The sequence below is a fragment of the Callithrix jacchus genome, chromosome 14 (genome assembly GCF_049354715.1).
Source record: "Callithrix jacchus isolate 240 chromosome 14, calJac240_pri, whole genome shotgun sequence".
Taxonomy (NCBI): Eukaryota; Metazoa; Chordata; class Mammalia; order Primates; family Cebidae; genus Callithrix; species Callithrix jacchus.
In genome coordinates this window covers 20438253-20465486 of record NC_133515.1, presented here as the reverse complement: position 1 = coordinate 20465486, position 27234 = coordinate 20438253, and the positions used below count along the sequence as shown (strand labels likewise).

General features: G+C 40.6%; 1 protein-coding gene across 16 annotated transcripts in view; it reads left to right on the top strand.

The window, feature by feature from the left end:
• Positions 1-27234, top strand: part of LIMS1 (LIM zinc finger domain containing 1) — a 149751-nt gene that overhangs the window by 94817 nt on the left and 27700 nt on the right. For 3 of the 16 annotated variants that reach the window (XM_002757481.6, XM_054244711.2, XM_008980237.5), the window contains exon 1: positions 23852-24081. The exons of 11 other annotated variants lie outside the window; for them this stretch is intronic. In XM_002757481.6, coding sequence (XP_002757527.1) covers positions 23897-24081 — 185 coding nt within the window. In that variant the 5' untranslated portion in view covers positions 23852-23896. Of the gene's footprint in view, positions 1-23851; positions 24255-27234 lie in introns of those variants that run through there. 2 more of the 16 variants (XM_078348917.1, XM_078348915.1) reach the window with 1 other exon arrangement.

Here is a 27234-nt window from a genome sequence, read left to right as displayed (position 1 = left end):
GTTTTTCACCCATTCTGGTGATGTAGTTATCTGGTGATATAAGCAACTTGTATTTCTGCCGCTTCTTTTGTCCCCCTAATGCAGCAAAAATGACCATTTTCCTTATTTAGAAGTATAGGTTAGCCAAGAAAGGTAAACCATTGTCTGTTTGCCTCTGGATTTTTTGTAATCAGCTTATAGAGGTAATTTTTTTTTTTTACCCTAGTTATACTAAGCCTATCTTCAGGATTAAATAAAGTTTCTAAGCTAATAGGAATCATAGAGAATAAGGACTTTGAAGTTAGGTACACCAAAGTTTCACTACTACTCAGACAAGTTATATAATGTTTTAAAGCCTTGGTTTCTTTTTTTAATAGGGATAAAAATAACTACCATTACTGAACATTATTTACTCTCTCACAATATTCTCACCACCAATTAAGTGAGGCAAGTGGTATTGTTATCTTGTGAATAGTGTGATACAGTTAATTTCTCGTTTAATTTTTATTGAGTGCCTACTGTGTGCAAAGTTAAGATAGAGTGATGAATAAGACACAGGCCTTGACACAAGAACACTCACCTAGGTTTGGGCATATTGAATATGACCAACAGATTTTCTCTCCATGAGCAATTATTTGATTTTGAATACATGTGCTATCAAACATTTTTCATACTGTCTCAAGTATTGCATAAGACCCATTCCAACTCTCATTCCTTCTTACTCACATGTTCATTTCTTGTAATGTTTGTGGACTGTTAACAGGAAAACTTTCAGAGTCTAAAATTGGTCATGGCCACTGCCAGAAAACATTTTTTTTTCTTTTAAATTTAAATAAAAAGCTGAAATACGAGATACAGGTGCTTAAAGAGCACTATAATACACATGAAAATACTTCTGGCTTCAAACTTGAACTTGTTCAAAACTGAAACAGGTAAAAGGTGGTATGACAAACATTGGGCTTCCTAAATATTAAATATGACTTGAAACTGACTTCACATATTTGTACAGTGGAGCATTACCCACTGTGTTTGAGGGTTATAGTTAGAGTGAAGAGACACAAGTGACGTTCTTGTTCCAGTGGGTCAGAAGCCTCATACCTTCACAAGACATTTACCCTTCTTTCCCTGAAGTTTTTGGTGTCCCAAAATATCATCTAAGATATACCCATGTACATATACTTACCCTTTAGCTATTCTGTCTTTTAAATTATGTTGCACCCAAACATAGTTATTTTTTGAGGATACCTGACTGACAAACATACCTGAGAAATTCCTACCCTTTAAAATTCTCAAAGTCACTTTTTCTCTGCCTCAAGTAGAAGGGATTTGTAAATAACTGATTAGAAACGGTACAAAATTCAACTTTCTCCGGTGGGGTTTAAAACATAGCTTAATATAGGTGCTGCTGGTTAGATGTGGTGGCTCACGCCTGTAATCCCAGCACTTTGGGAGGCCAAGGTGGGCGGATCGCCTGAGGTCAGGAGTTCTAGACCACCCTGGGCAACATGGTGAAACACCATCTCTACTAAAATACAAAAACTAGCTGGGCATGGTAGCACACAGCTATAGTTCCAGCTACTAGGGATACTGAGGCATGAGAATCGCTTGAGCCCAGGAGGCGGAGGTTGCAGTGAGCTGAGATCACACCATTGCACTGTTGCTTGGGCTACAGAGTGAGATTGTCTCAAAATATATATACATATATATACACATATACACACACACATAGAGAGAAGTTTTTTTTTTGTTTGTTTGTTTTTCCCTGTCCCTGTTTTCTCTGTTCCTTTGGCCAGGCTACTGCCCTTTTCACTCCCTCACTTCCTGCCCTCCTCACTCACCTCCTAGTTTTTAATACACACACACACACACACACACACACACACGTGCGCGCGCACGCTGGTGAACTGTGACTCTCAGGCCAGTCTGGCCTGCTGCCTTTTTGAGTGTGGCCCATGAGCTCAGGATGGATTTTACATTTTTAAATAGTTGAAAAAAATAATAAAAAGGAATATTTTTCACATGTGAAATACATGAAATTCAAATTTCAGTATCCACAAATGAAGTTTTACTGGAACACAGCCATGCTTATTTGTGGTGGTTTTGTGCTACACTGGCAAAGCTGAGTTGTGATACAGACCAATGTGGCCCACAAAGACATAAAGTGTTTACCTTCAGGCCCTTCACAGAAAACCTGGGCTGACCCTTGGTCTAGTGCTGAGATAAAAACTAGAGCTTTTCCTTTTCCCTGTCCCTTTGGCCATGTTTCTGCTCTCCTCACACTCTCACCTCCCAGTTAGGTTTATCTTGCCTGGATAAAATCAGGGCTATGTCAGCCATTTGAAAAGAATGTGAATCAAAAAAAGAAAAAATGTAGTTTGAAATTTGTATTTCTGATAGTTCAGGAGTAAAGTGAAAATGTGAAGTTGCCAGACAGCAGCAGTGAGCCCTTGCTTTTTAGACCTGTCCTCCTTTGCCTGCAGCGTTGACCTTGAAGTACCCTTTTCCTGATTCCTGGATGGATCGGGTTAACCAAGAATGGAAGTGCAAAGAAATGTGACCTTTACTTTCTGGTTATTGAATAAACCTTCGAGCTCATATTTTTATAGATACAGCATATAAAATCATTTTTAAATGGTGGGAATGTCCTTGCTTTGGTTTGAGAGTGGAAACTCAGGTCATGTGTTCCTGACTAGTACGGTACCATTAATTGAGCCCCTCTTATAGGCCAGGCACTGCATTAAATAAGGGCTTTTGTGTATGTGGGCCTACAACTTCTCTTGATGCTTATAAGTGAGGAAGAACTGAAGGCTATAAAGGTAGCCATTATTATATAACCAGTTCCTGTCCTTGATTCAAATAAGTTAGTGCCCAGAGTTCAGTCGAGGTTGTAGTAGCTCAGCCTAGGGTGTGAGTTTCTTGCATACCTGTTTTGCAATTTGCTGATTGCTTTTTAGCCCATCTTTGAACTGAAAAATTATATTTGTATTTTAGTTTTAGAAATGTAGTCTCTTAGACAATTGGGATAAAATTGCAGTTTTGTCATTATCTTAATGGCTGATATTATCTCTTCTCATTATTTGATGGTTCAGTGATGGCACATTTAGTCTTCCTAACAATGAGCAAACACATGACACAAAAAGAAATATTTTTCTCTTTGCTATGGAAAGGTATCCTCTCTTTAAAAGTTAGTAGTGTTTTCTCCTATATGCTTGGTTGTAACCTACAAGTACTTACATTGTAATAACTTGTTTTACAGGCCCCCCTTCACTCCCTCTCACCACCTTCCGCCATATGATAGAGGGGATTTTCCAAGGCAAGAGACTTTGGCCATATTTCCTGTGCATCTCTAGCAGCACCTACTGCAATTCAGAATCTGTTTCTCATTGAATGAATAAAGGAATGAGAGGGAAACTAAACTGGCTTAAACGTGCCTCTTTTATTCTAAATTAAACTCTTTACACTCTACTTTTTAAGTCTTACTAACTTTTTATTTATGCACAGTATCATGCTGAGAGAAGCCTGAGGGATACATATACTAGAATATAGATCATGATTGTTTTGCTTTTCTCTTTCAGTAGTTTTGGGAAGCTTAGTTTCTGAAGGGAAATATATTTTTCAGTCATCTAAAATATTTCTGTATACAATCATGTGCCGCATAAAACATTTCAGTCAACGAGAGACTACAAACATGACAGTAGTCTCTTGAGACTATAAGGAAGTTGTCCTATGCACATGTACCATCTTAATCTTTTAAACCATATTTTTACTATAGTATATTTTTTTGGCTTTTTTATATACACACTTATCATTGTGTTACAGTTGCCTACAGTATTCAATACAGTCCTATGCTGTACAGGTTTGTGGCCTTGGAGCAATAGGCTATACCACATAACCTAGGCATGTAGTAGGCTGTACTGTTCAGGTTTGTGTATGCTTATGTGAACATTTGTATATTTATAATGTTAACATATGACTAAATCACCCGACGATGCATTTCTCAGATTATATCCTTGTCACTAAGCAATGTATGACTGTAATAGAGGGAGTGTATGCTGAAATTAAAAATAGCAGTGTTGATGCTTAAAAATCAGGTCCATTAAAGGAATGACAAAAAGAGGTAAAAAGTTATTGAATAAGATCGCTTTCTGTTTTTTCTTGCACTGTTAAGAGACATTTAGAAATTAACCAATCTCAACTTGAACAGAATCAATCTGTAATTTTGTTGTTGGTAGACATCAAGTTATCTAGATGATTTATTGTGACAAATTTCAAAATATTAATAATTTGGTTGTTTTCCTGTTGGGTTTTTAAAAAGCAAACAAAATTTTGAAGTCTCAGCTATAAATTACTTATAAAAGTTAGAACAGACAATTGTCCAAAACTTGTGCTTTACCTACCTGACTTTGGATGCATCTTATTAAAAGGAAACAGTACTATTTATTCTACTTGTGTGTGTCTTAGAGACATAGCAACTGATTATATGTCTGCCACCCCATGGCTATTCTGTGACTAAAACCAAATTTGGATGCGAATATTTTCTTATTTAAAAAAAAATCTTATTTTAGAAGTAATTATTAAATACGTTTTACATAAATACGAACCTCCTTAAGTTTTTTTAAATGGTTATACCTGTTTCCTACGGCTCCCATCACCAAGTACCATAAACTGTGTAGCTTCACACTACAGAAATTCATTGTCTTACAGTTCTGGACACCAGAAGTCAGAAACCAGCATGTCAGCCTGGCCATACCCACTCTGAACCCCGAAGGGAGATCCTTCCTTGCCTTTCTGAGTGCTGGGCTTTGCCTGCAGTGCTGAGTGTTCTTGACTTCCAGGTGCCTTGCTCTTGTTTCTGCCTTTGTGAGCAGCTTCTCAGTGTGTCTGTCTTCACTACAGCTCTGGTGACTTTCCCTTGACTTCTTGAAGTTTAACAGCAGTAATACTTTCTTCTTAAAATTTTCGCCTCCTGTGTCTCTCCACCACTGCCTTTTCCTAGGGTTTCTACTGGTTACTTCTTTTCAGTTTTTCCTTTGTCTTTCATTCAGTGTCTCCCATAGCTCTTCAATATGCATGGTTCAGACACCATCCATGTGGAATCATCTCAGATCAGGCCAGGAGTAATTTCTAGCTCTCACTTAGTGACCACCAGTTTAAACAAGGGATGTCCAGTTAATATTTGTGAATCAATAAATTAATGAAATGAGCTAGGAAAGCAGTTTATTGGATCATTTGTTGAATTGGCAGTGAAATCAGAATACTGTATTTTGATTTTTCTTTACAAACTAAACTTAAAACCATTAAAAGATAATAGAATATAACATAAATGGGGATTTTGAAGACAAGATTGTGACTGTACCTCCTTCCAGACCCCTCCAAAGTAAAGCACTTGTTATCTAGGTAGAGTAGTATATAGCATGCTTTAATGTATTTTAAAATGTGGAAAGACATTATTTATCACATTATTTATTTATTTATTTTTGAGACGGGGTCTCGCTCTGTTGCCTAGGCTGGAGGGCAGTGGCGCATTCTCGGCTCACTGCAGCCTCCGCCTCCCAAGTTTTTCTACCACCTCAGCCTCCCAAGTAGCTGGTATTACAGGCGCACCACCTGTCGGCTACTTTTTATATTTTTAGTAGAGACAGGGTTTTACCATGTTGGCCAGACTGGTCCCAAGCTCAGGTGATCCACCCTCCTTGGCCTCCCAAAGCGCTGGGATTACAGGCATGAGCCACAGTGTATTATGCCTAGCCTCAGTCCATTAATTTTTGAAGATAAATATAACAGTAATAAGGTTTATGAAGGTTTTTGTTGTTTTTTCTGAGACAGGGTACAGTAGCACGTTCTTTGCTCCCAGGTTTAAGTGATCCTCAGCCTTCCAAGTAGCTGGAACTTAACTGAAGTATTTTTTTGAAAAAGCTGACTACTTACTTCTTTGACCGTATGTGCTTAAAGCAATATCGATAGATTTGGTCTCCATCAGAACTAGCTGTGAAATTCGGCAGAAACATATTGCCATCACCTTTGCCCATCTCTGTTGCCATCCACTAATTATAGCTATTTAAAGGAAGACATATTGTGTGGTATTGGGAGGAAATGGTACATTTTATTGTCAGATTTCTAATTGATTAGGGATAATGAGAATGAAAAAATGGCAATATTATAGGGAAGAAGTATTCGTATGTGTGAAACTAGAAATGGATCACAACTTACATGTTGGCTTCTAATTTACATGTTGGCTTCTAATTTGTAATGTTTCAGATATGTTTAGGTGGAAAGAAGATCTATAAGGTTGTTTCCAAAAAAGTTTCTTCTCTATGAATGAATGTAGGATGGTCTTTAGAGATGTATATAAAGGAAGACAGGAGACAGAGACTGCGATTGACTGCTTCAACTATAGTGAGTTAACTTTCACTCATAATGGAAATAGAGTTTAGATATTTCAGAAACCCAGTCAATGTTTTTAGAGCTTCTGATTGTCACAAGACCAGATTAAAAAATGCAAATATGAGTTATACAGAAGACTTTCCATTTTAGACTCTAAAAAAGATGTGGGTGTTTGTTTGACATTGCATCCTTTAATGAGCTCATTTAGCATGGGAGGAAGTGGAACTGTACCTTGGGCCTCTCTGAAGTCCAGTTTCCTCCAAATATAAAAAGAAAGGGTTGGTTTCTTCAGAAACTTTAAAGAGTCATTTTTTTCCCCAGGCTGGATTTCCCTGTGGAATGTGGTGTATGAAACAAAGTCAGCAATTCTCCATGGAGGTGATGTGAGGAGAGAAGGCTATGTGGCCTAGACTGCAGATTACTTTCCTGAGGCCCTTCCTTTGACCTGTGGTAGCTGCAGAGGCATCTAGGTTTAGGAAATCAAGATTTGAAAACCAGGGGAAGGCCAGGCATAATGTCTCACACCTGTAATTCCAGCACTTTGGGAGGGTGAGTCGGGCAGATCACTTGAGTCCAGGAGTTCAAGACAAGCCTGGGCAACATGGCGAAACTCCATTTCCACAAAAAATATATAAATTAGCCAAGTGTGGTGGCATGCACCTGTAGCCCCAGCAATTTGGGAGGCTGAGGCTGGAGGACTGCTTGCGCTTGGGAGGTTGAGGCCATAGTGAGGTGAGATCACACCATTGTACTCTAGCCTGGGCCACAGAGTGAGACCCTCTCTCAAAAAAAGAAAAAGAAAACCAGGAGAAGACAGCCTGCCTCACTTAAAAGTGTGATTTTAAAAACAAATTCAGGCATCCCTATACTTAGCCTCCCTCGAAATTCACTGTGCAACTGTAGGAAATCAGAGCTTAATTATATCACCCTTACATGCTGAAGAACTCAGAGATCCAGTGATACGATGTAGGGAATTCATTTCAAAATATTTTATGGTCGATAGGTAGATAGAACAAATTGATTATGACTTGATGACTGTTGGAGTTGAGTAATGGTTCAGTGGGATTTGTTACACTCATTTGATGTATGTTTTAAATCTTAAGTAATCAAAGGTTTTACGTTTTTTGAAATATGTATCATGATGAATGGCACAGTTTTAACGTTTCCCTGTTATATAACTAACACATTATAATTTTTCATTTTTTGGGGGCTTATCAGTGATCATATCTAAACATCTATCCCAGTAGTCAGTCAGGAATACATTAAAGCCCCTGAGTCTCTCTCTGCTGTCAGCTACCTGAGTGTCTGTTGGCATGTCAACCGCATCAGGATTTCACCACCGGTGGCTCTATCATGAGTGATTTGGAGGTTGAGTGGGAGGAGGAGGGTGGAAAAAAGTAGGATTCTTTACCTTAATCTAGGCTGTCTTCCTCTGGTAATCATTAAGCCTTTTATATTTTGTGTTGGGAAAAAATTTTCATAATGTTATTAGAAAGTGAAAATGATCATGTGGGGGTAAAAGATTAGATCCAGAAAAATGAACATCTCAAGTTATTGCTTTTACCTCTGTGGAGCAGAGTTGGAATTCTTTGATTTGTCAGACAATTTAAATGTATTATGATAGAATGAACTTGGCTTACAGAGTGTAAGGCAAGTTGATGAGTCTGCTTCTAGCCTCTGGCTTAGATATATAAAGAATGGGATAGACTGACTTGGACTCTTATTTAACCAAAAAGTTTATTATTCTGTACCTTTACTTGATAATATACACCTCCCCCCATCCTTTCGTAGTTTTGAGTATATATACTTGTTTTAAGTTGCTGAGTGAGACATGGGTGTAGAGTGGGTGAAGAGTCTGGGTATAGCCAGAGACTGGGTCCAGTGTCTTGAGTAACCACTTAGTAATTGACTTCTGCAAGTCAGTTATTTTTAGGAGCTTGAGTTTCTTCTTTTGCCAGTTGAATGATTTGTAAAAGAAGTGAATGTTTTAGTATTAAAAGATTTAGACTTACTCAAGGACGATTTATTCTGTTTCATTTTAAATATCAAATGATCATATGCTGTGGAGACAAAAGGGACTTCGTCTTGGATGCTAACTTGCCGTGTTGACTTATTTCTTCTTTTTTTTTTTTCCTAAGACATCTGTTATCGCATACCATGTTGACTTCCGATTACCCACCTTTAAGACCTTTGAATGTTTCCTGATTCCTACTTTACTTACTGTCCCTAGTGTAAGAACATGTTAGCCTGGATGTTCTTACACAGACTCCAGGCTGTGCACAGGATCTGTGTTCTGGAGGGTTGTCTTCGCGCATATCCTTTCCTCATGGTGTGTAAGCCCTGGGTCTGGGGGTGGTTGGTGCAGAGATCTACTTGTCTTGTGGCTGACCAAGACCACACTTCTGTCTGTAAGTTCTCTCAGTAAATCACCCAGTACCAACAAACTAGATTTTTCTGCCTCCTTCTTTAGCATCTCAGCTCCTTCACATTTGTGGCCACTTTGCATATATGGCTCCTTTTTTTTTTTTTGAGGCAGAGTTTTGCTTTTATCACCCAGTCTGGAGTACAGTGGTGTGATCTCGTCTCACTGTAACCTCCACCACCCAGGTTCAAGCAGTTCTCCTGCCTCAGCCTCCCAAGTAGCTGGGACTATAGGCACTACCACCATGCCTGGCTAACTTCTGTATTTTTAGTAGAGGCGGGGTGTCACCATGTTGGCCAGGCTGGTCTTGAACTCCTGACCTCAGGTGATCCACTCACCTCACACTCCCCAAGTACTAAGATTACAGGCTTGAGCTACTGCACCTGGCCAATACTTTCCCTTTTTACTCTTTGGGAAGCCACACGTGTTTGAAAAGCAGAATGTTAATTGCTCTTTACTTCCCAAGTACCTTGTGTCAGTGATTTCATCTGCTGATTTCAGCCGTCTTCTCAGCCTTGAAAGTGCTCGTGCTGCATGGGGTGTAGGGTCCAGGTGTCTCAAGATCAGGCAACACGCATTCTCAGAGAGTGTGATGAATAGTGAAGGAAAACTCAAGGGAGGATGTGCCCAGAGTCCTGGCAGTTCTGGACACCTTTTTCTTTATCAGGCAGTGCTAGACCTTATTACACAAAATTATATTTGGGGCCAAATGAATAGTAAATGAGCCAGAGAAGCCTCTCTGCCTCCTTCACTTTGAAAATGTTAGAGGAATGCAAATATTGCTATAGAATCAACATGTGAGTAGTGGCATGACTTCAGCAATTTCTACGGAGCTGTACATGAGTGCCTGGAATTGTGGCCTCAGAGAACTGGAATACTGGCTCAGGCTACTTATATGTAGATGAAAATATTAAAACAAAAAGGAAGGTAAATTGACCTTTAACAGTCTGTTTATGTAAGCAGTTTACTTAGTGGCAATCTGTACCCGCATAGCAAGTGTACACATTGATTTCTGAATGAGAAAGCACTGACATTGCTTTATGAGTCATTATGATATTGTTCTTCTGATTGTGTTTGTGCTCAGGTTAATAAAGTCTACCAGTTGACTCTCCCATCCCCTTCCCCCTCCATTCCAGGAAGCATCCATGTATCCTGTGCTCTGCTCTGAAATAGAACATTTAATGCTCATCATGACGGCAATGGAAGATTTGGTTTTGCCTTTTGAATTGCTTCCTGCTCTTCAGTCCCTTTGTTTTCACCAGCTTCTTAATTCTTACTAATTGATTTGGTGAGGTTATTTTTATGTATTCTTTTAACACAGAATTGTTTTCTCTAATTCAGAGCAGTTTTATTTATAAGGATAAAACTGTCTTTTGAAATAGTCATATGGTGGTTTGTCTCTAATAGATTAGAATATTGCCATCTGTAGAAGAATACAAATGACTGCTGCTTTTAAATAGGCTTAAATTATTGACTTTTTTTTTTTATGGAGTTTCACTCTGTTATCTCAGCTTACTGCAACCTCCGCCTCCCAGGTTCAAGTGATTCTCCTGCCTCAACCTCCCGAGTAGCTGGGATTAGAGGCATCTGCCACCATGCCCAGCTAAGTTTTCTATTTTTAGTAGAGACAGGGTTTCACCATATTAACCAGGCTGGTCTTGAACTCCCGACCTCATGATCTGCTCTCCATGGCCTCCCAAAGTGCTGAGATTACAGGTGTTAGCCACTGCTCCCAGCAAATTACTGACCTTTTATACAACCAGTATAGATACTGTCATTAGAGGGTCAGACCTCTTGTATTTATATTCAGTCCAAACGTAGTCCAGATATTCACTATGTTTATTAGTTTATTTGAACCAAGAGTTTCACCATTTGGTTTGCTTTCCTAATAGGTTCTAAGCTATATTCAGTCCAAACGTAGTCCAGATATTCACTATGTTTATTAGTTTATTTGAACCAAGAGTTTCACCATTTGGTTTGCTTTCCTAATAGGTTCTAAGCTCTTTGAAACTCAGTTATTTTGTTCTTTTTGTTTTCTCAGCCTGTGAATTTGGCCACATGCCCAGTTAGTTTTGATTACTTTTTTTTTTTTTTTAATTTATGAGCTGCTGTAAAAGAGATTGTTCTGTCTTATGCTTTACTAATAGTAAAGGTTTGAATTAAAGGACTGGGTTGGCTCAGAATCATCTAAGTGCATGTTTGCCCTTCTGAACTGAAACCCTTGGTGACACTGCTGTTTGTAAAAGGATTAGAGCAGGGAGTTTTGTTGCCCTACAATTGGGAAATTTAAGTTTTATTTTATATTATTTAAGTAATTAAATGTTAACTAGTGTACACAAATGTATATGTGTCCATCTTTGTGCCTTAATTACAAAATTTCCTGAAATAATTTCCCTGAGCTCCATGGTGGTGTCTCTCCCCCCAAGCTTTTCTTGTGATCCTCTCTTGCACACCATCATTCTTTAGAAGTAGCATTTCTTGGAGGTTTGTGGTTGAGATGGGAACTGGTTGCTGGCTATGTCTTCTTTGTGGCTCCAGAGGAAAGAGGAAGCAGCATTGTCCTCAAGGGTAGAGAGGGAGGAAGCAGGCTGAGCAAAGCTCACGGAAGTCCATGCAATCACTGACCTGTGTCAGGCTGGGGTCTCCTTCTAGCAGGATATCTGTAGTGGGGGTGAAGAAGGACTGTGGGGCTCTCTGGAGTGCCAGCAGCCAGCGCTCAGGCAGCACTCAGTTTTCAGTGACTCTCATGTTAATTCAGCATGCCAGCTGTTCAATTTAATGTCTGTACCAATGGGGATTGGAAGAGAGATAGATGATGAGGAAAGAGAGGAAGTAATTAGGTAATATGTTATCTCCTAAAAGCTCATTTTGTAACAGAAATTGTCCAGACTATTACTGCATTACATTTTAGATTTTTCCAAATCCCCTCAGAAAACCCAGAAGCTCATATAGAACATTGCTCCTAGCATTAGCATGAAGAAGTCTTCCAGCCCTCCCAGGGCTGGCTTTCAGGCCCCCGAAGCGGTGCCTTCTGAATGTGACACCTTGTCCTGCTCACGCCTCTGGAGAGATGCACTCAAGTCAGTGTTAAGTGGTAAACATAGTTCTTTTCACTGCAAACATCTTGAAATCAAGGGACTATTTAGAAAGCAGCCTGCTGCTGCATTCTGTTGTGGGAATGATGTGACAGGAAGGGAGGCTCAGTAATGACCATGACAAGAAAGCGTGTGGAACACTCACAGTAAAGCTGGAGAGAAGCCCTCATGGCCAGGCGCAGCAGAGCGCAGTGACTGCCCAAGTTGCTGCTGTCCTAGCACCCTCCCAGTCATCTTCAAGAAGAGCAAAAGTTCACTGACTGCCTCAGTTCCTTTATTCACCTCTTGTTCCTTAAGGTCTGACATGGGGTGTTTGTCCCTGTTTGCTTCTTTGCTGGGGCCACACAGGAACCCAGGAGCTCATATTGAGTGGCCCCCAGACATGTCACTGGGGCCAGAAAGTGCCATCAGGAAGAGGATGTCTACACTGGGGATGTGGGGCAGCCATATCTTCTGGCCCTGACTTGATTGAACAATGAGTCCATGTGTGGCCTCTGGTTTACATAAAGAAAGAATGGGGTAGACAGACCTGGACTCCCATTTAACTGACAGGTTTATTATTCTGTACCTTTACTTGATAATGCACTTCTCCCCAAGTCCTTTCCTAGTTTTGAATGTAAATACAGTTGATTTAAGTTGCTAAGTGAGATCTGTGTAGTGTCTTGGAGAAAGAACCCAAAAGATCTTAAGAACCATCAGCTGCAGAGTCCTGACATAGGTCCAACCAGGAGAGAAAACCCACATACTAATTTGAACAGGAAAGGTTTAAATAAATATAGCATTACTACTCTAATAGGGTTTTGGAGTGATAAGGAATTGGCTAGTAAGAGGAGAGAAAGTAAAAGAGTATAAGAATAGCTGCTGTAAGGAGCAGCCATCGACCCTACAGCTGAGTTAGAGTGCTCAGGGAAAAGCCCCTCTCCATGCCTGGGATCACACAGCCAGGGCTTACTACATCGCAGAGAAGTCGCTGACACAGCTTGCTGGAAATCCTCCCTTCGAGTGGTAGGGAAGGCTATTTCCATTGAGGCCCCTCACCCAAGGCACCCCTACATAGCTGACTGTCAAGGAGTGGATGCTGCTGGCTGCATGCACCATCAAGGTCCAAGGTACTCTGCTGCAAAACCTCTGAGGGACTGGTGCCAGGGAAGCTGCTACTAGCCACCATGCCCTGCGGGAGCCAGACACTGAAGAAGCCAGAGTGCTGCAGGAGCTTTGCCTAGAGAGCAGGCAGGACCAGAAAGCAAACCCTCTTCCTCCTGCAGTGTCTCTCCAGCACCCTCTATTGACAAGGCCTCAGTGCTGCTCATAGAGGACAAAGACTTACAGAGGCACAACCAGCACCCAGCAATATCCCAGTGATACCTCCTACAGGACACAAGGGGGTCTGTCTAAGGGGTAATTGCCATAATTTTATATATTATTGCTAGATGTATAGAATACTTCTTTTTGAGAAGAGGTAAGAAATGGAACAAAGAGCTTCCTACTTAGCCCTGTGAACTGCTTTCAACCAGAGCCTCATTCTGTGCAGAGGATGGTGAGCTCTGTGTGGAGAAAGGAAGGCTGAGCACAGGAGCCTGCAGAAGAAAAGGAGCAACTAAGCCTCCCGGGAGACGCTGCAGCCTAGGCTGTAGGTGGGCAGCGTTACACGAGCACCAGCTGGTGGTGGTTGATCTCCTGAAATCTTTTTTCATTGCATTTATTGCAAAATCTAAGTTACCATAGCTGAATAATTCCTTGCCTTTCTGTGTATACTTCATAAAATTTAAAGTTGATGAAAGAGAAGAAGCCTTTTTAACTTCAGTAAAAAATAAATATATATTTTAGTTCCTCTGCTTGACCCTGGCCAGTGTTTTCAAGTGCTGTTTAATGCAGTAAAATCTACACAAAACATGTTCTATGTCAAAAAGAAAATAACTGGTAGTGAAAGATAGGTACATTTGATTTTGAAAGAGTTCATTGTTTTCACTTGACTCAAGTAAAATGTTTTTTATTGTGTTCTTCTATTCTGAAATTCTCATGATTTTCTTTTACCTTATCATTGAGGGAAGTACATGTCACATTAAGCTTAGTCACAAAATAAAAACTCCCACTGACTTCCCTCCCAGTGTAGTTGAAGGTCAGTATCCAGGGTGATAGCCTTGACTGAGTCATAAGTAAAATAAGGATCTGATTTAGAGCCAGAGACTCTGGTACTGCGGCCACTACAGCCATCTCAGGAGCTCCTGACGCGCTAGAGGCTGTCACTGGCGATCTGCACGTTCTCCTAAGTCAGCGTTCCTAGCTAAAAATACTGCTGTTCTGTATTGGAAACATGGCTTCCTCTAATTTGTCTGTTTTGACCAGAACACAATGTTATCTTTTTAAAAAGATGTTTAGGTGTGAGAGTGTATGTTAATGGGTCACAATAAGAATAAAAATAAAATAATAAAAAGATGAGTGATTTAAAATATGAAGGAACTAGTACAGAGACATTTTCCAGTGCAAGTATCTAAATGATCAGAGAAAAATCACCTAACCTTTGAGAGAAAATTCTGAGATTTTTTTTTTCTTTTGAGAGAGCATCTCGCTCTGTCACCCAGGCTGGAGTGCAGTGGCATGATCACAGCTTGCTGCAGCCTCAACCTCCTGGGCTCAAGCAATCCTCCCACCTTACCCTCCTTAGTAGTGCCTGTAGGTACATGCCACTATGCCCGGCTAATTTTTGTATTTTTGTAGAGATGGAGTTTCACTATGCTGCCCAGGCTGGTCTACGACTCCTGAGCTCAAGTGATGCTCCTGCCTCAGCCTTGCAAAGTGCTGGGATTACAGGGGTGAGCCACCATGCCCAGCCCAAGAATGTTTTTAAATTGACCAAACACTGCTTATTTTTTTACATGGGGGAAAAAAAATTTATGAGATGGCTTATAGATTTCAGACTACAGTGATTCTGATTGATTGAGCTGTCTTTCTTGAGGAGAGAAAGTTATTTCAATGGCCATGAGCCAGACTGAGCTGTCTGGGTGTCTGGGGAGGGACACAGCTCCCCAAGGCTTGCCTTCTTTAAACGCCCTCTGCAGACAGTCTAGGGACGTCCAGTTTGATTAATTGTGTGATGACAGTATGCTTGGTGCCATGAGGGGTATAACGACTCAACAGAGCTGAGCACGGTGGCTCACACCTGTAATCCCAGCACTTTGGGAAGCCGGGGCAGGCAGATCACCTGAGGTCAGGAGTTTGAGACTGGCCTGGCCAACATGGCGGAATCCTGTCTTTACTAAAAATACAAAAATTGGCTGGGCGTCGTAGCACATGCCTGTAATTCCAGCTACTCAGAAGGCTGAGTTACTAGAATCACTTGAAACCGGGAGGCAGAGGTTATGGTGAGTCAAGATTGCGCCACTGCATTCCAGCCTGGGGGACAGAGTGTCTCAAAAAAAAAAAAAAAAAAAAAACACACACACACACACACAAAAACCCAATAGAAATATCTACTTAAGGACCTCCTGGTGTTCTTGAGATGAGGAGCACCTTTGCAATACAGAACACAATTATTACATGCAATGAAAATCTTATACCCACTTAATGCATGGGACACACAGTGGGTGCTGTGGCTGCTTAACAGATGATCAGTAAGGCCTAGAATATGGGACACACAGTGGGTGCTATGGCTGCTTAACAGATGATCAGTAAGGCCTAGAATGTCAAGAAAGCTTCCTGGAGAAGATCTTGAGCAGGGACTTGAGGACTGGGCAGGTTTCTGATAAGCAGAAAGTTCAGGAGAAAAAAAGGTACAGTGGGATTCATCCAGAAAGTTGTATGTCCTTTATATGTTTCACGCAGTGCTAGAAATGTTGATCATCACTTTTAAAGATAATTCTAAAGTCACCTTGCAACAACCCTGTATTTATTTAAGATCATTTAAGATTATATATTTGTACATGTATTTTAAAAAGAATAGAGCTCAAAATGCTAAAGTACTTCTTTATAGTTGGCAGGAGTATAAGTGATTCTTCTCTGCCTTTCATACATCTTCTGGAATAAGCTGTATTGCTGTTTGGCAATAGAGATTGACAAATTCAACTTACCAAACTAAAACAATGCAGTCCAGTGAACCCATCCCAAAGCACTTACACATCCTTGCACATGGGCTTACAGAAACAGGCTTCCTTTTGTTCAGTCATTTGTTAGTGTTCTGCTTTTAATGGTTGTACCATGTTGCTGCACATTCTGCTGTTTCTCATCTAGTCCCGTGTCTTTATATCCATGATGGGTTTCCTGTGTGATGGCTTGTTGCCAGGAGTGAGAACATCATAAGAGTGTCTGAGACACTTGGGGAGTATCATGGAGAAATGAAAGAGTACTGGCAGGAGCTTGATTTCAGTCTTTCTCCTTTACCTACCCCAGACTCGACATCCGTTACAGAATCCTTTGTGGGTAGGAATTTCTTGATTGGTTCATGTTAGAAACTTTTCTAGAGATCATCCAGGGAGAGTTGCTTCATAAGAAACAGGCCGCCAAGTAGGCCATCAAGACTTTTAAAATAGGTTAGGATTGAGTAACTGAACTATTCATTTGCAGTACTTTTTGCCTGTTGTGGGCAGTGTCTCTGAGGCCACACAACTTTCAGACCTGCCTTGTGTTGCAGGAGCCTGTGGGCACTGAGATTGAGCATGGGGCCATTCCTGCCTTCTCTGGGCTGTCCCTTGGTGCACCTCTGTCTGAGGCTCCCGAGTGGCCACTCTCTATCCACTAGGATAGTTTTCCCTCAGATACTAGAGGAGGAATTTTTTATTGATACATAATAACTGTACATATTTATTGGGTACATGTGCTACTTTGATGCATGCATGTAATGCATAAGGATCAAATTGGGATAACTAGCATATCCATCACTGAACATTTATCATTTCCTTGTGTTGCGAACATTCAAAATCCTCTTCTAGCGTTTTGAACATATACAGTAAATTATTGTTTACATTAGTCACCCTACAGTGCTATGGAACCCGAGAACCATTCCTCTCACTCAGCTGTAATGTCAAGTCCCTTAACCAGCCTCTCCCTGTCTCCCCTCCCAGCTACCCTTCTCAGCCCCTAATAACCAACTCTATGCTCTACTTCTATGAGTTCAGTTTTATTTTAGCTTTCACATATGAGTGAGAACATGTGGCATTTGTCTTTCTGTGCCTGACTTATTTCACTTAACATAATGTACCCCAGGCTCATAATGATGATGCCACAACTGACAGGATCTCATTCTTTTTTTGTGGCTAGATGATATTCCATCTGAAACACTGTATTTTAATTGTTGACTTTAAGACTTAAGTGGGTGCCTGCTAGTTTCCTTCCAGAAAAATTTCAGCCTGATACTGAATAACATTTGACTCATTTTCCTTTTGAGGGAAATAAATACAGTTAAAACATCATAAAGGTTGGGATAATAGAAACCTATCTGCAACACCAAAGAGAGTCTCTAACTTTTAGCTAAGTTTTATTTCAGAGGGAATTTCTAGAAAACAATCAGATACAAGTAGCCTCCTCACAGTTACAACCTCATTGTAATTTCTGGACTTTGGTCCCAGTGTTTGGGATGGTTTGGGCCCCCGGGGTGGAGTTGATGGTGCACAGGCAGAGAATTTGATTTGTTCATTTTATCTTTGTTCCATGATAATCTTTGTACTGACTCTTCAATTATTTTTAACATACATAACAAAGCCACAGTAGCTCTGCCTTACTTCTATAATAATCCCAATAAGCAATGCTAATAGAAACGTGTAAAAAATGTGCCAGTTTTTAAAATTTTAAGCTAGTTTGAGAAAATATCCATTATTTCTTTCTTACTCTTTTGCTTCTGTGATAATGAATAATTTCTTTTTGCCTGTGCAATCAAGAATTAGGAAAAAAACTGACAAGGCAAAATGGCATGTTAATTACAAATCCATAAACTTTTCTGGCCAAACTTTGTCTGTTTCCTCACTGTCTGTTGAAAGAAAACACAGTGCATTTGTTCTGGAAGCTGCTAAATGGGAATGAACTTCCCAGTTTCATTATCTGTACTTGCATGTCATGATTGTTTTGTTTTTAGTAGTCTATGGGAAATCAGATTGTATTTTCCATTTGAGCAGGCTAGAGGATGATAGTGGAAAGAGTTTATTTTGGCATGTGATAATTTCACCAGGCCACCCCAACAATTCAAACACCCCATTATGACCTGAAAACCTTTGAATGCAGTTGGAGAAGCTTCATCTAGTAGTTGTTATTGCTAAGTGCCCTGTTTAGCCATGGATTATGCAAATCTATTTGTGGAATAGAATAGAGCATTTACTAAATGAAGCATTACTCCTCTTTTTCTAGATTGGAGTTCTGTATGCTAGAGGCAATTGGTTAAAATGACCAGTTTGGGTTTTAAACCCTACAGATGAAGTATTTGGTAATGATGTACATAATTCAGTCATTACTCCTTGAGAGAAGTAATTTGAAACTACCAGCGCCTTTTTAAAAGCTGCTTTTTTGGAGGGGGGGAGGCTCCTTATTTTCATGACTTTATCCTGGCTTTATTTGAGCTGCTGGAAATAGCTGTAATTTTTTGTATGATATCTCTAAGTAGCTTATTTGTCTTTGGCCATCCCTTATGTCAGAGGTGGAGTTTGTTTTGACTAAAATCGTGGGGTTAGCAGACAGATGGTATCTGAAGCTCTACAGCCTTCTTTGCAGAATACTAGTGTGTGCCAACTTTGCATTACTGTTCAGTGCATGGGGTGGCCCTTAAGTAAGCTGTTGGGCCCATGCAGCCAGAGTCCCAGATTTGCCACAGTAGGTCTATCATTCCGTAAGTGAAACACACAGTAGATGATCAGAAAATGACAAATCCATAAACCATTTTCATAAAGTAGAAATTGCTCTGCTCTGGGTGGATTTAAGGAACATTTGAGGTACAGACCTGTCCTGTGGGATCTCCCAAAGATCCAACTTAGCCATGAGATAAGGAGAGTTGACTATAGAACTTCTTAAGAAACACCCTTAGGGAATTGAAGACCTCGCACAATCCTGATTCTTTACCAAAAGCCACCTAGCAGACCTGCTATTCAGATGAATCTTTTCCGGTATTTCTAAACAGCCTCCGGCCCTACTTCAGTGGCTATTCTGATGCCACCGCAGTGGCAGTAGTAGTTTCAATCAAAGGAATTCCCATAAATATTTTTCTCAGGGTTACAATCACAGTCTAAAAGGATTGTTTGCATTTCTTAGAGTGACATTGTTGAGTCCTTGAAATGTTTTAACAGTAGCAAAATGCCCGAATATGAAAGTTGAGCTATGGTGTTTATTTGGAAAGGATTGTTTGCATTTCTTAGAGTGACATTGTTGAGTCCTTGAAATGTTTTAACAGTAGCAAAATGCCCGAATATGAAAGTTGAGCTATGGTGTTTATTTGGAATTAAGCCTCGGCCTCCCAAAGTGCAAGGATTACAGATGTTAGCCACCGCGCCCAGCCGCCATCTAAACTTTCCATGGCCACACTGTTATAGACCCTTATTCAGGGTACTGGGGACATACAAACAACCTTGTTCACTCAGAACTGAGCACCAAACTAGACACTGTATACTTATAGAAGCAGAAGCTATGACTTTATTTATTCATTCATTCAGCAGATTGTAGTATCTTCTGATGGTGCGCTGGATACTTCTTAGGTACCACGTTGGACCTGTTGCATCATGGGCACATAGTAAAAGTTCCATATGTCCAGGAATGATGTAAAGCAAACAGTGGAATAATGTGAGCAATCATTTTTCAAGAAGAAATAGACTTTACTAGAATGCCAAAATGGGCTGTGAAAGGGTAGCCATCAGTGCTGTCACCAGCTCCTAAAACCCCAGGGCTTGTTTACTCCCACCATTGCAGTGGTGGACATGTCTGAGCCTCCTGCTTGGCCTTGAACCCCCACATTAGCTCCTCCATTGTTTTCAGTGTAAGTAGCATGGGTAATGTGCAGAGAATTTCTTTGCCTTGTATTATTTATGCTGAGAATCAACTGGTTGGGTCCTCATTTCCTAGGGAGAGGCTAATGGGAAGGTGATCCACAGAGTGTGATAGAAGTCAATGTAGCAGCCGGGTGTGGTGGCTCACACCTGTAATCCCAGCACTTTGGGAGGCCGAGGCGGGTGGATCATGAGGTCAAGAGATCGAGACCCTCCTAGTCAAAAAAGTGAAACCCCGTCTTACTGAAAATACAAAAAATTAGCTGGGCATGGTGGCGCGTGCCTGTAGTCCCAGCTACCCAGGAGGCTGAGGCAGGAGAATTGCCTGAACCCAGGAGGCGGAGGTTGCAGTGAGCCAAGATCGCGCCATTGCACTCCAGCCTGGGTAAGAAGAGCGAAACTCTTTCTCAAAAAAAAAAAAAAAGTCAATGTAGCTTTTCAGCCTCTCTTCTCCCTCCCGACTCCCAGTAGGATATTCCTAAGTGAAAGAAAGGCCAAGAGGAAAAAATGAGATCTTGCAAAATTATAAACAAAGGAACAGAGCCATAAACCTGTTTTACATTTATATAAATTGATTTAACGGTTTAAAAATATCTTCATAGTATTTGGTACCTTTGATCATAAAACTAGGTCATATTAAGGTGACCTCTATTGAAGAGTTCTGTTTAGGGTTACTGTGTGCCAACCATTCTCATTAACATAGTCACAGATGCAAGTAATGCAAGTAGAGGAAACCAGATGAAAGGAAGATCTCTTATCTGCCTCCCCCTAATAATCCTTACATAGCATAACTTGAGTTAAGAAAAGCCAGTTGGAAGAGGTACATGGGGCAAGATGTGGGGAAGCAGAGCAGAGCTTCCCTCCTCTGGGAGCACCACCCTCCCAGAACCTCCATATGTTTGGCAACTCAGAAGTTCCCCTAAACTTTGTCCTTTTGAGTTTTTATGGAGGCTTCATTTCATAGGCATGATTGATTCAGTTATTGACCACTGGTGATTATCCAAATCCCCAGCTCCTCTTCCCTCCAAGGGGTTGGAACTGGAGCTGAAAGTTTCAGCCTTCTCATTGCATGGTTGGTTCTCCAGCAACCAGCCCGAGCCACCTGTCACATTAGCCTACAAAAGACACTTACCACTAAAGAGAGTCCAAGATTTTTAGGTCCTAAGCCAGGAAATGGGGGCAGAGACCAAGAATATACTTATTATTAAAAGTCACAACATCACAGGCAGTTTCTTTAAAAACTAAGCTTTGCTTACCATACTACTCAGCATTTTACTCTTGGGCATTTATCTCAGAAAAATAAAAATATATTTAGTACAGAAATTTCTACAGTTTTATTCACAGTGCCACAAATTAGAAAGTACTTAAATGTCCTTCAGTGGGTGAACAGTGAAACAAACTATGCATCCATGTCATGAAATACTACTTGGCAGTAAACAAGAGAAAACAGTGGACATGTGGAGCAACTTGGATTAGGCTCAGGGCATTGTGCTGAATAAAAAGCCTTAAGATGTCACATGTGATTCCATTTAGGTAACATTCTTTAAATAACATAATCACATAAATGAAAAACAAATGAGTGGTTGCCAGAGGTTAGAAATGTTGGAGCGTGCAGAGGTATGTGATGGTCAGAGATAACATGAAAGAGATTTCTGTGGTGATGGAATAATCCTGTAACTTGATAGAGGCAGTTGTTACAGGAACCCGCCCATGTGATGAAATGACCGAGACCCGCACACACACATTGTACCAATGTCGGATTCCTGGTTTTGCTCCTGTACTGTAGTCACGTCAGATGTGAGTACTGGGGAGACCGTGAGGGAGAAATCTGAGCAGAAGGCTCACGTGGTTTCCTGCCTCTTACCATGTCACCCCCACTGGATGCGTCACACTTCTGGTCTGAATCAGCCTGCCTCTGTCCCAGTTTATCTGACTGTCTGTCTCTCTGTCTCTTTCTATCCCTCCCTGTCTCCTCTCTATTTCACATGGTCATTGTAAAAAATAAACCTAAAAAATAGGAAATGTAGATAAATTGAAAAGAAAAATGTTAAACCATGAGGTTGTTTCTTTCTTGCTTAAATATGGTGATTCCCTTGTTTCATCAGCTGTAGGCTTTGGTCCTGGGCAGGATCTGTAGCCTACAGCCTTTCAGTTCTTGACCCATCCTCTGAGATCTTTAGGGTCCAAAGTAGGAAGACTTGGTCCCACTTTCTGCTTCCACTACTATCTAGTACCCGCTGCCTAATCTTTTCTGGTTAACTGTTGTGCTTCCCAGTAATTATGTTTACCATTTTCTTACATAGGGATTAACAGCATAGGCTCTGGAATCAAAGTACCTAGGGTTAAGTCTTGATTCCACCACCTCCTTAGTAGTTATTCAGTCTCTTTGTGCCTCAATTTCTTCATTTGTAACTAACACCTATCTCAGAAGCTGTGGGAAGGATTAAGGGATGTGATAGAAAGCACTCACTGACCCTTGGATATCATTATTTGTGGTTGTTACTTGCATCTCCACTGTATTTTGTTTATCTGCTGCTGGTTTTGTGACTGTCCATCCATTTGCCTTGTGGCTTTTCTATAGATTTTCTTTCACAGTCTCTTGGTTTTGGTGGGTGGCAATGCCCTGGGAGGACAGGAACTTGAGAAAAATTCTGAGCCCGTTAATTGTCTCTGGTGCTATATCATGATTGTCATCATTGCTGTAAACCAAAAAGTATCTGAGGCAAGTCTTAATCAATTTAGAACATGTATTTTGCCAAGGTTAATGACATACCTATGACACAGCCTCAGGAGGTCCTGACGACATGCATCCATCCCAGGGTGGTCGGGGCACAGCTTGCTTTTACACATTTTAGGGAGACATGAGACATCAATCAGTATGTGCAAGATGCATTGGTTTGGTCCAGTAAGGTAGAACTACTCGAAGTGGGGGCTTCCAGGTCAGAAGTAGATAAGAGACAAACAGTCGCATTATTTTGAGTCCTTGATCAGCCTTCCAATGAATACACAATTGCGTCTGGCTCAGTGAACCTACATTTTTACGTGAACAATAGGGTAGAGGAAGCAATCAGATATGCATTTGTCTCAGGTGTGCCTCAGAGGGAAGACTTTGAGTTCTGTCTGTCCTCTGTCCACAAGGAATGTTCTTGTGGGCAAATGATGAGGGGGTAAAAAACCTACATAGGTTTTTTATCTTTGTATCTATGTTATTTAGGAATAAAACTGGAGACAGGTTTGCCTAACATAGTCCCCAGCTAACTCGATCACAGGAGACTTTTTAATGTCTTCCTTAGTCATGAGACTGAGAAACATTGGCTCACCTAAGCTTGGAGGTTAGCCAGGGTCCGGTAGAAGAGTTATAACTGAACACCAGTCCTTGTCTGTTTCCACTTGTGCCCATTTATTGAAGCTGAGATTGGACTCTATGTACCAGTAGCAAAGGTGATAGAAGTCAAACGTAGCTCTTAGTTTTAGGGGGCCCATGGCTTCCTGGGGAAGGGACCCATCGGACGTAGCTGGCAGTCATGGCCAGGGTTGTGGAAGCCCAGGTCCAGGCAGAGTTCAGATGCTCCTCAGAGTATGCCAGCAGCCTCAGCCTCATGGAGAGCTTGTCAGGGGGTATTTTACAGGGGCTCCAAAAGCCTCTTATGCCCTCCAGAGTGAAGAGCACAGCGTTGGTGATGAATTTTTGTGGCAAATATGCAAGGCACATGTGGATATTTCCTTCTCATGGAGGCGTACGAGGCAGCCCTGGTCTCATGATGTAGTGTTTATAGCATAGTCCACTGGGACTGCTGCTCTGACAAAGACTATATCACTACTTTGTGGAATGTTTTTTAGAACTTCCAGAAAACCTCAGTAAATCCTGACTGCCCTGTGACTGTGTACTGTGCTGCTGAACTCTTAACATGAAGCAGCAGCAGTGACCCTGGCGGGCCAGGCTGACGTGTGTGAGAACGGTGGGAGTGACCCTGGCTGGGAAGCAGGGAGGCCTGGATATTGTTTCTCCTGGCTCTGTGTCCTGCTGCTCTCGTCCCTGTGCTCAGAGCTCTCAAGCACCCATGATGGCCCTCTCGGGCGGAGTGCGCCCGTGCGTTATCCCAGAGAACGAAGAAATCCCCCAAGCAGCCCTTAACAGTGTCCGCGAGGCCAATGAGACCGAGGACGAGAGAGCTGTTTCCAAACTGCAGCGCAGGCACAGTGACGTGAAAGTCTACAAGGAGTTCTGTGACTTTTATGCAAAATTGTGAGTGTCTCCTCTCCCGGAGTGCCCCTCTTCCAGATCTGGCATTCTTGGCTCTCTATTCAGGAGCCATCCTGACCTGGCCCATACAATTTTATTGACTGGACTTTGGGCAGGAGTTTTTCCGGGTGGCTCACAGCACAGCATGTTTAAGGAGACAGGAGGCTGCCTTGTTGGTAAGACTTGCAGCGACATGCAGATGGGAGGGAGGTACTGTCCTCACCATGAGAGCACAGTGGCCCCATCTTCAGTAGGTTCCTGATCACTTGGTAGGCTGCATTTTCATCATTTCCTCCATGAGGGAGGCTTAGTGTTTTCGTTGTCAGGAATTACATTAGAAAAATTGTGTACTCTAAAACGTCCCAAAGATAAGGGGCAGATGAGTTGGAACAGTGAAAAAATAAATTACAGACTGTTGGTAAATATAAATTTTTTTATGTGTAACAATCAACAAATTGAAGTAAGCTAATTGGTTTTCTTAATTGAATGAATAAATATATATATATTGTATATAAGTAGCAAATCAATATACATATAGAACATACTGTTAACTCTAAAGAGTTAGGCTAATTGATACTATAAATGGGTTTTAGCAAACACATTTTTTAAAGAAAATGCAGAGTAGTCATCAGACCAGCTCAAGATTATTTACCTCATTTAAAGTTGTGAGCTTAGAATTACTACATATCTCCAATTTGTCAAGTAAGGGTTAATGAGAATTTAACTGACCCGGTTCTCTGATTCCATAATTCATGCTCTGTGGTACAGATATCACTTATCTTCACATCTCACAGAGAGCTCTGTTTAACAGTAATTGGGGAATTGTAGTAATACGGTAACCAATATTTTAACTGCTTGGTGAATTCTCAAGACGATTTTGGATTTATACATTGCTGCATTTTAGGACTTGAATAACAGAAAGCAAGATTTCAACTGTGCTGTGTGAGGTTGATTTGTGGAAGTAGATCAGCTTCATCAGCCATGTCTGTCCTAATATGAAGAAGCTGCCCTAAAGGCTTTTACATATAAATATCTATATATACACCCCACTTACATATTTCTTGTTATCAACACTTTTTAATGAAAATCTTTTTCTGAAAACTTAGCTAATTAATTATAACTAATCTGATGATACCTGTAACTGTTACTAATGACTTTTTAAAAGTAATTTCTGTAATCTGTGATATTAAATATAAAATCAACATTAAAAAAAAGCATTGTGCCAGAGTGTCAACGTCAGAAGAGGAAAGGGAAACCTGACTGGTTCAGGGGACAGCAAGGTGACTGTTCTGTTTCCTTTTTCCCCCTGCTTGTTATTAAAAGGAATACTTCTTGAAAAATACATGTAATTATCTCTAAAACTAGCACATTTTTCCTGTGTATGGGAAATAACTGTGCTTTTTTTAAATGATGTATCTCCTATTTCCTAATTCTACTTCAGTATTTGAACTTAAGTAGAAACAATCTATATTATGTGAGTTTAAACTGGACAGTAATCAAACATTTTAATCTAAGGGCCTCTTAACGCTCTTAAAAACAATTAAGGTCCCCAAAGAACTTTCACTTAACAGTATTTACTGTATGGGAATACTGGGAAACGGGAAATTTAAATTGGGAACAATTTTAAATACTTATTAATTCATTTAAAAACAAGAAGCTTATTACATGTTAATAATAGTAAATGTTAATATTAATGTTTTCATGAGAAATAACTTTTCCAAAATGGAAGAGACTTAGAGAAAGGATGGCATTGTGGTACATTTTTGCAAATCTAATTAATAGCTGTCTTAATAAAAGTTTCTCATATTTGTTTCTACATTCAACCTATTATAGTATGTTATTTTAGGTGAAACTTATAAAGAAAATACGGCCTCCCACAGAGATGTAGTTGGGGAAGAGAGGACGTTTCTGCCTCCTGAAGGGTCATGGTGACCCGGATATTTTGAAAACCACTGATTAGGTTATAATGAGCCAGGTCATTCTAGAATATTCTTTGGGGGCTTTTTTAGAGTCCCATTAAGATTGTTGAGGTTTGTCTAATCTTTTGAGAGGGTTTAGAATTAAGAACAGTGCCATATATTTGAGCAGCATCTTCTGGTTTCCTAGTGGGTATAAATACTTTTTCCTGAGAGCAGTACTGAGAAGACTGGGCGGGTATGGGGCTTACCATGTTCCTCCATCCAAGAACACCTGTGTACTTTGGTCAGGAGAAGGAATAAGCACAAACCTCTCCAGAGTTTTTTAAAACTGCCACAATTATCTGGCTTATGGCAAAGCTGGGTGACAATGAGAATTTTACAGACTTTTTCCCCCAACCCACAGTAACTTTGAAATGACAAAGTAGAAATTCATTTTAACTTGAGGCTTAGGCCAGGTTTAACTGAGCAGTGAAGCTGCCTCCCTTTCTTCCTTCCTTCCTTTTTTTTTTGGTGGCATTTTAATTACATTTAAACCTGTTAAATAAAGTTGACTTGTCTGAAGTGATGAACATAGTGTGTCTACACGCAGTTATTTATGGCAAGGCTACAAAACAGGATGACTGTTTTATGAAACATTTGGGAGAGAAAGGCAAAAGGAAAGTTGTCTTCCAGAGGTGTGGAGGAGAGTGAGGCAAGTAATGGGACCACTTTTGCTAAGGAAACAGCAAAACCTGGAAACCAATAGGGGCAAGGCAGTTAGTTACCCTGCCTGTAGAATGGAGACTGTCCACCTGTCTGCCTCACTGGTTGATTGTGAAAATTCAGGAGAACGTTAGTAATAACTTCACAAAGTACACTGATTAAATATCTGAAAGGTCAGAAATTGCACCAGGGAACTAGACACACAGGTAGAACTCATGCCGTGAGTAGGCCTGTGAAAATAAACTTGCCAAAAATCGAAGGACTGCTTGGCCAGTAACTGCTCTGCATGGAGGACCTTCTCCATTTCTAGGACTTCTAAGAAACAAAACAGTTCTTCATGTGAAATCCTCATTTTATTGTATGCCGGTCAAATCCATGTTGCCTTTTTTTTTTGAGGTGGAGGTTTTTTAGGTTTGTTTTTTTTGAGGCGGAGTTCCATTCTTATTGCCCAAGCTTGACAAGATCATGGCTCACTGCAACCTCCACAGAATCTAATCAAAGGAATAACCTATATCTAAGTTCTATGACATGGCAT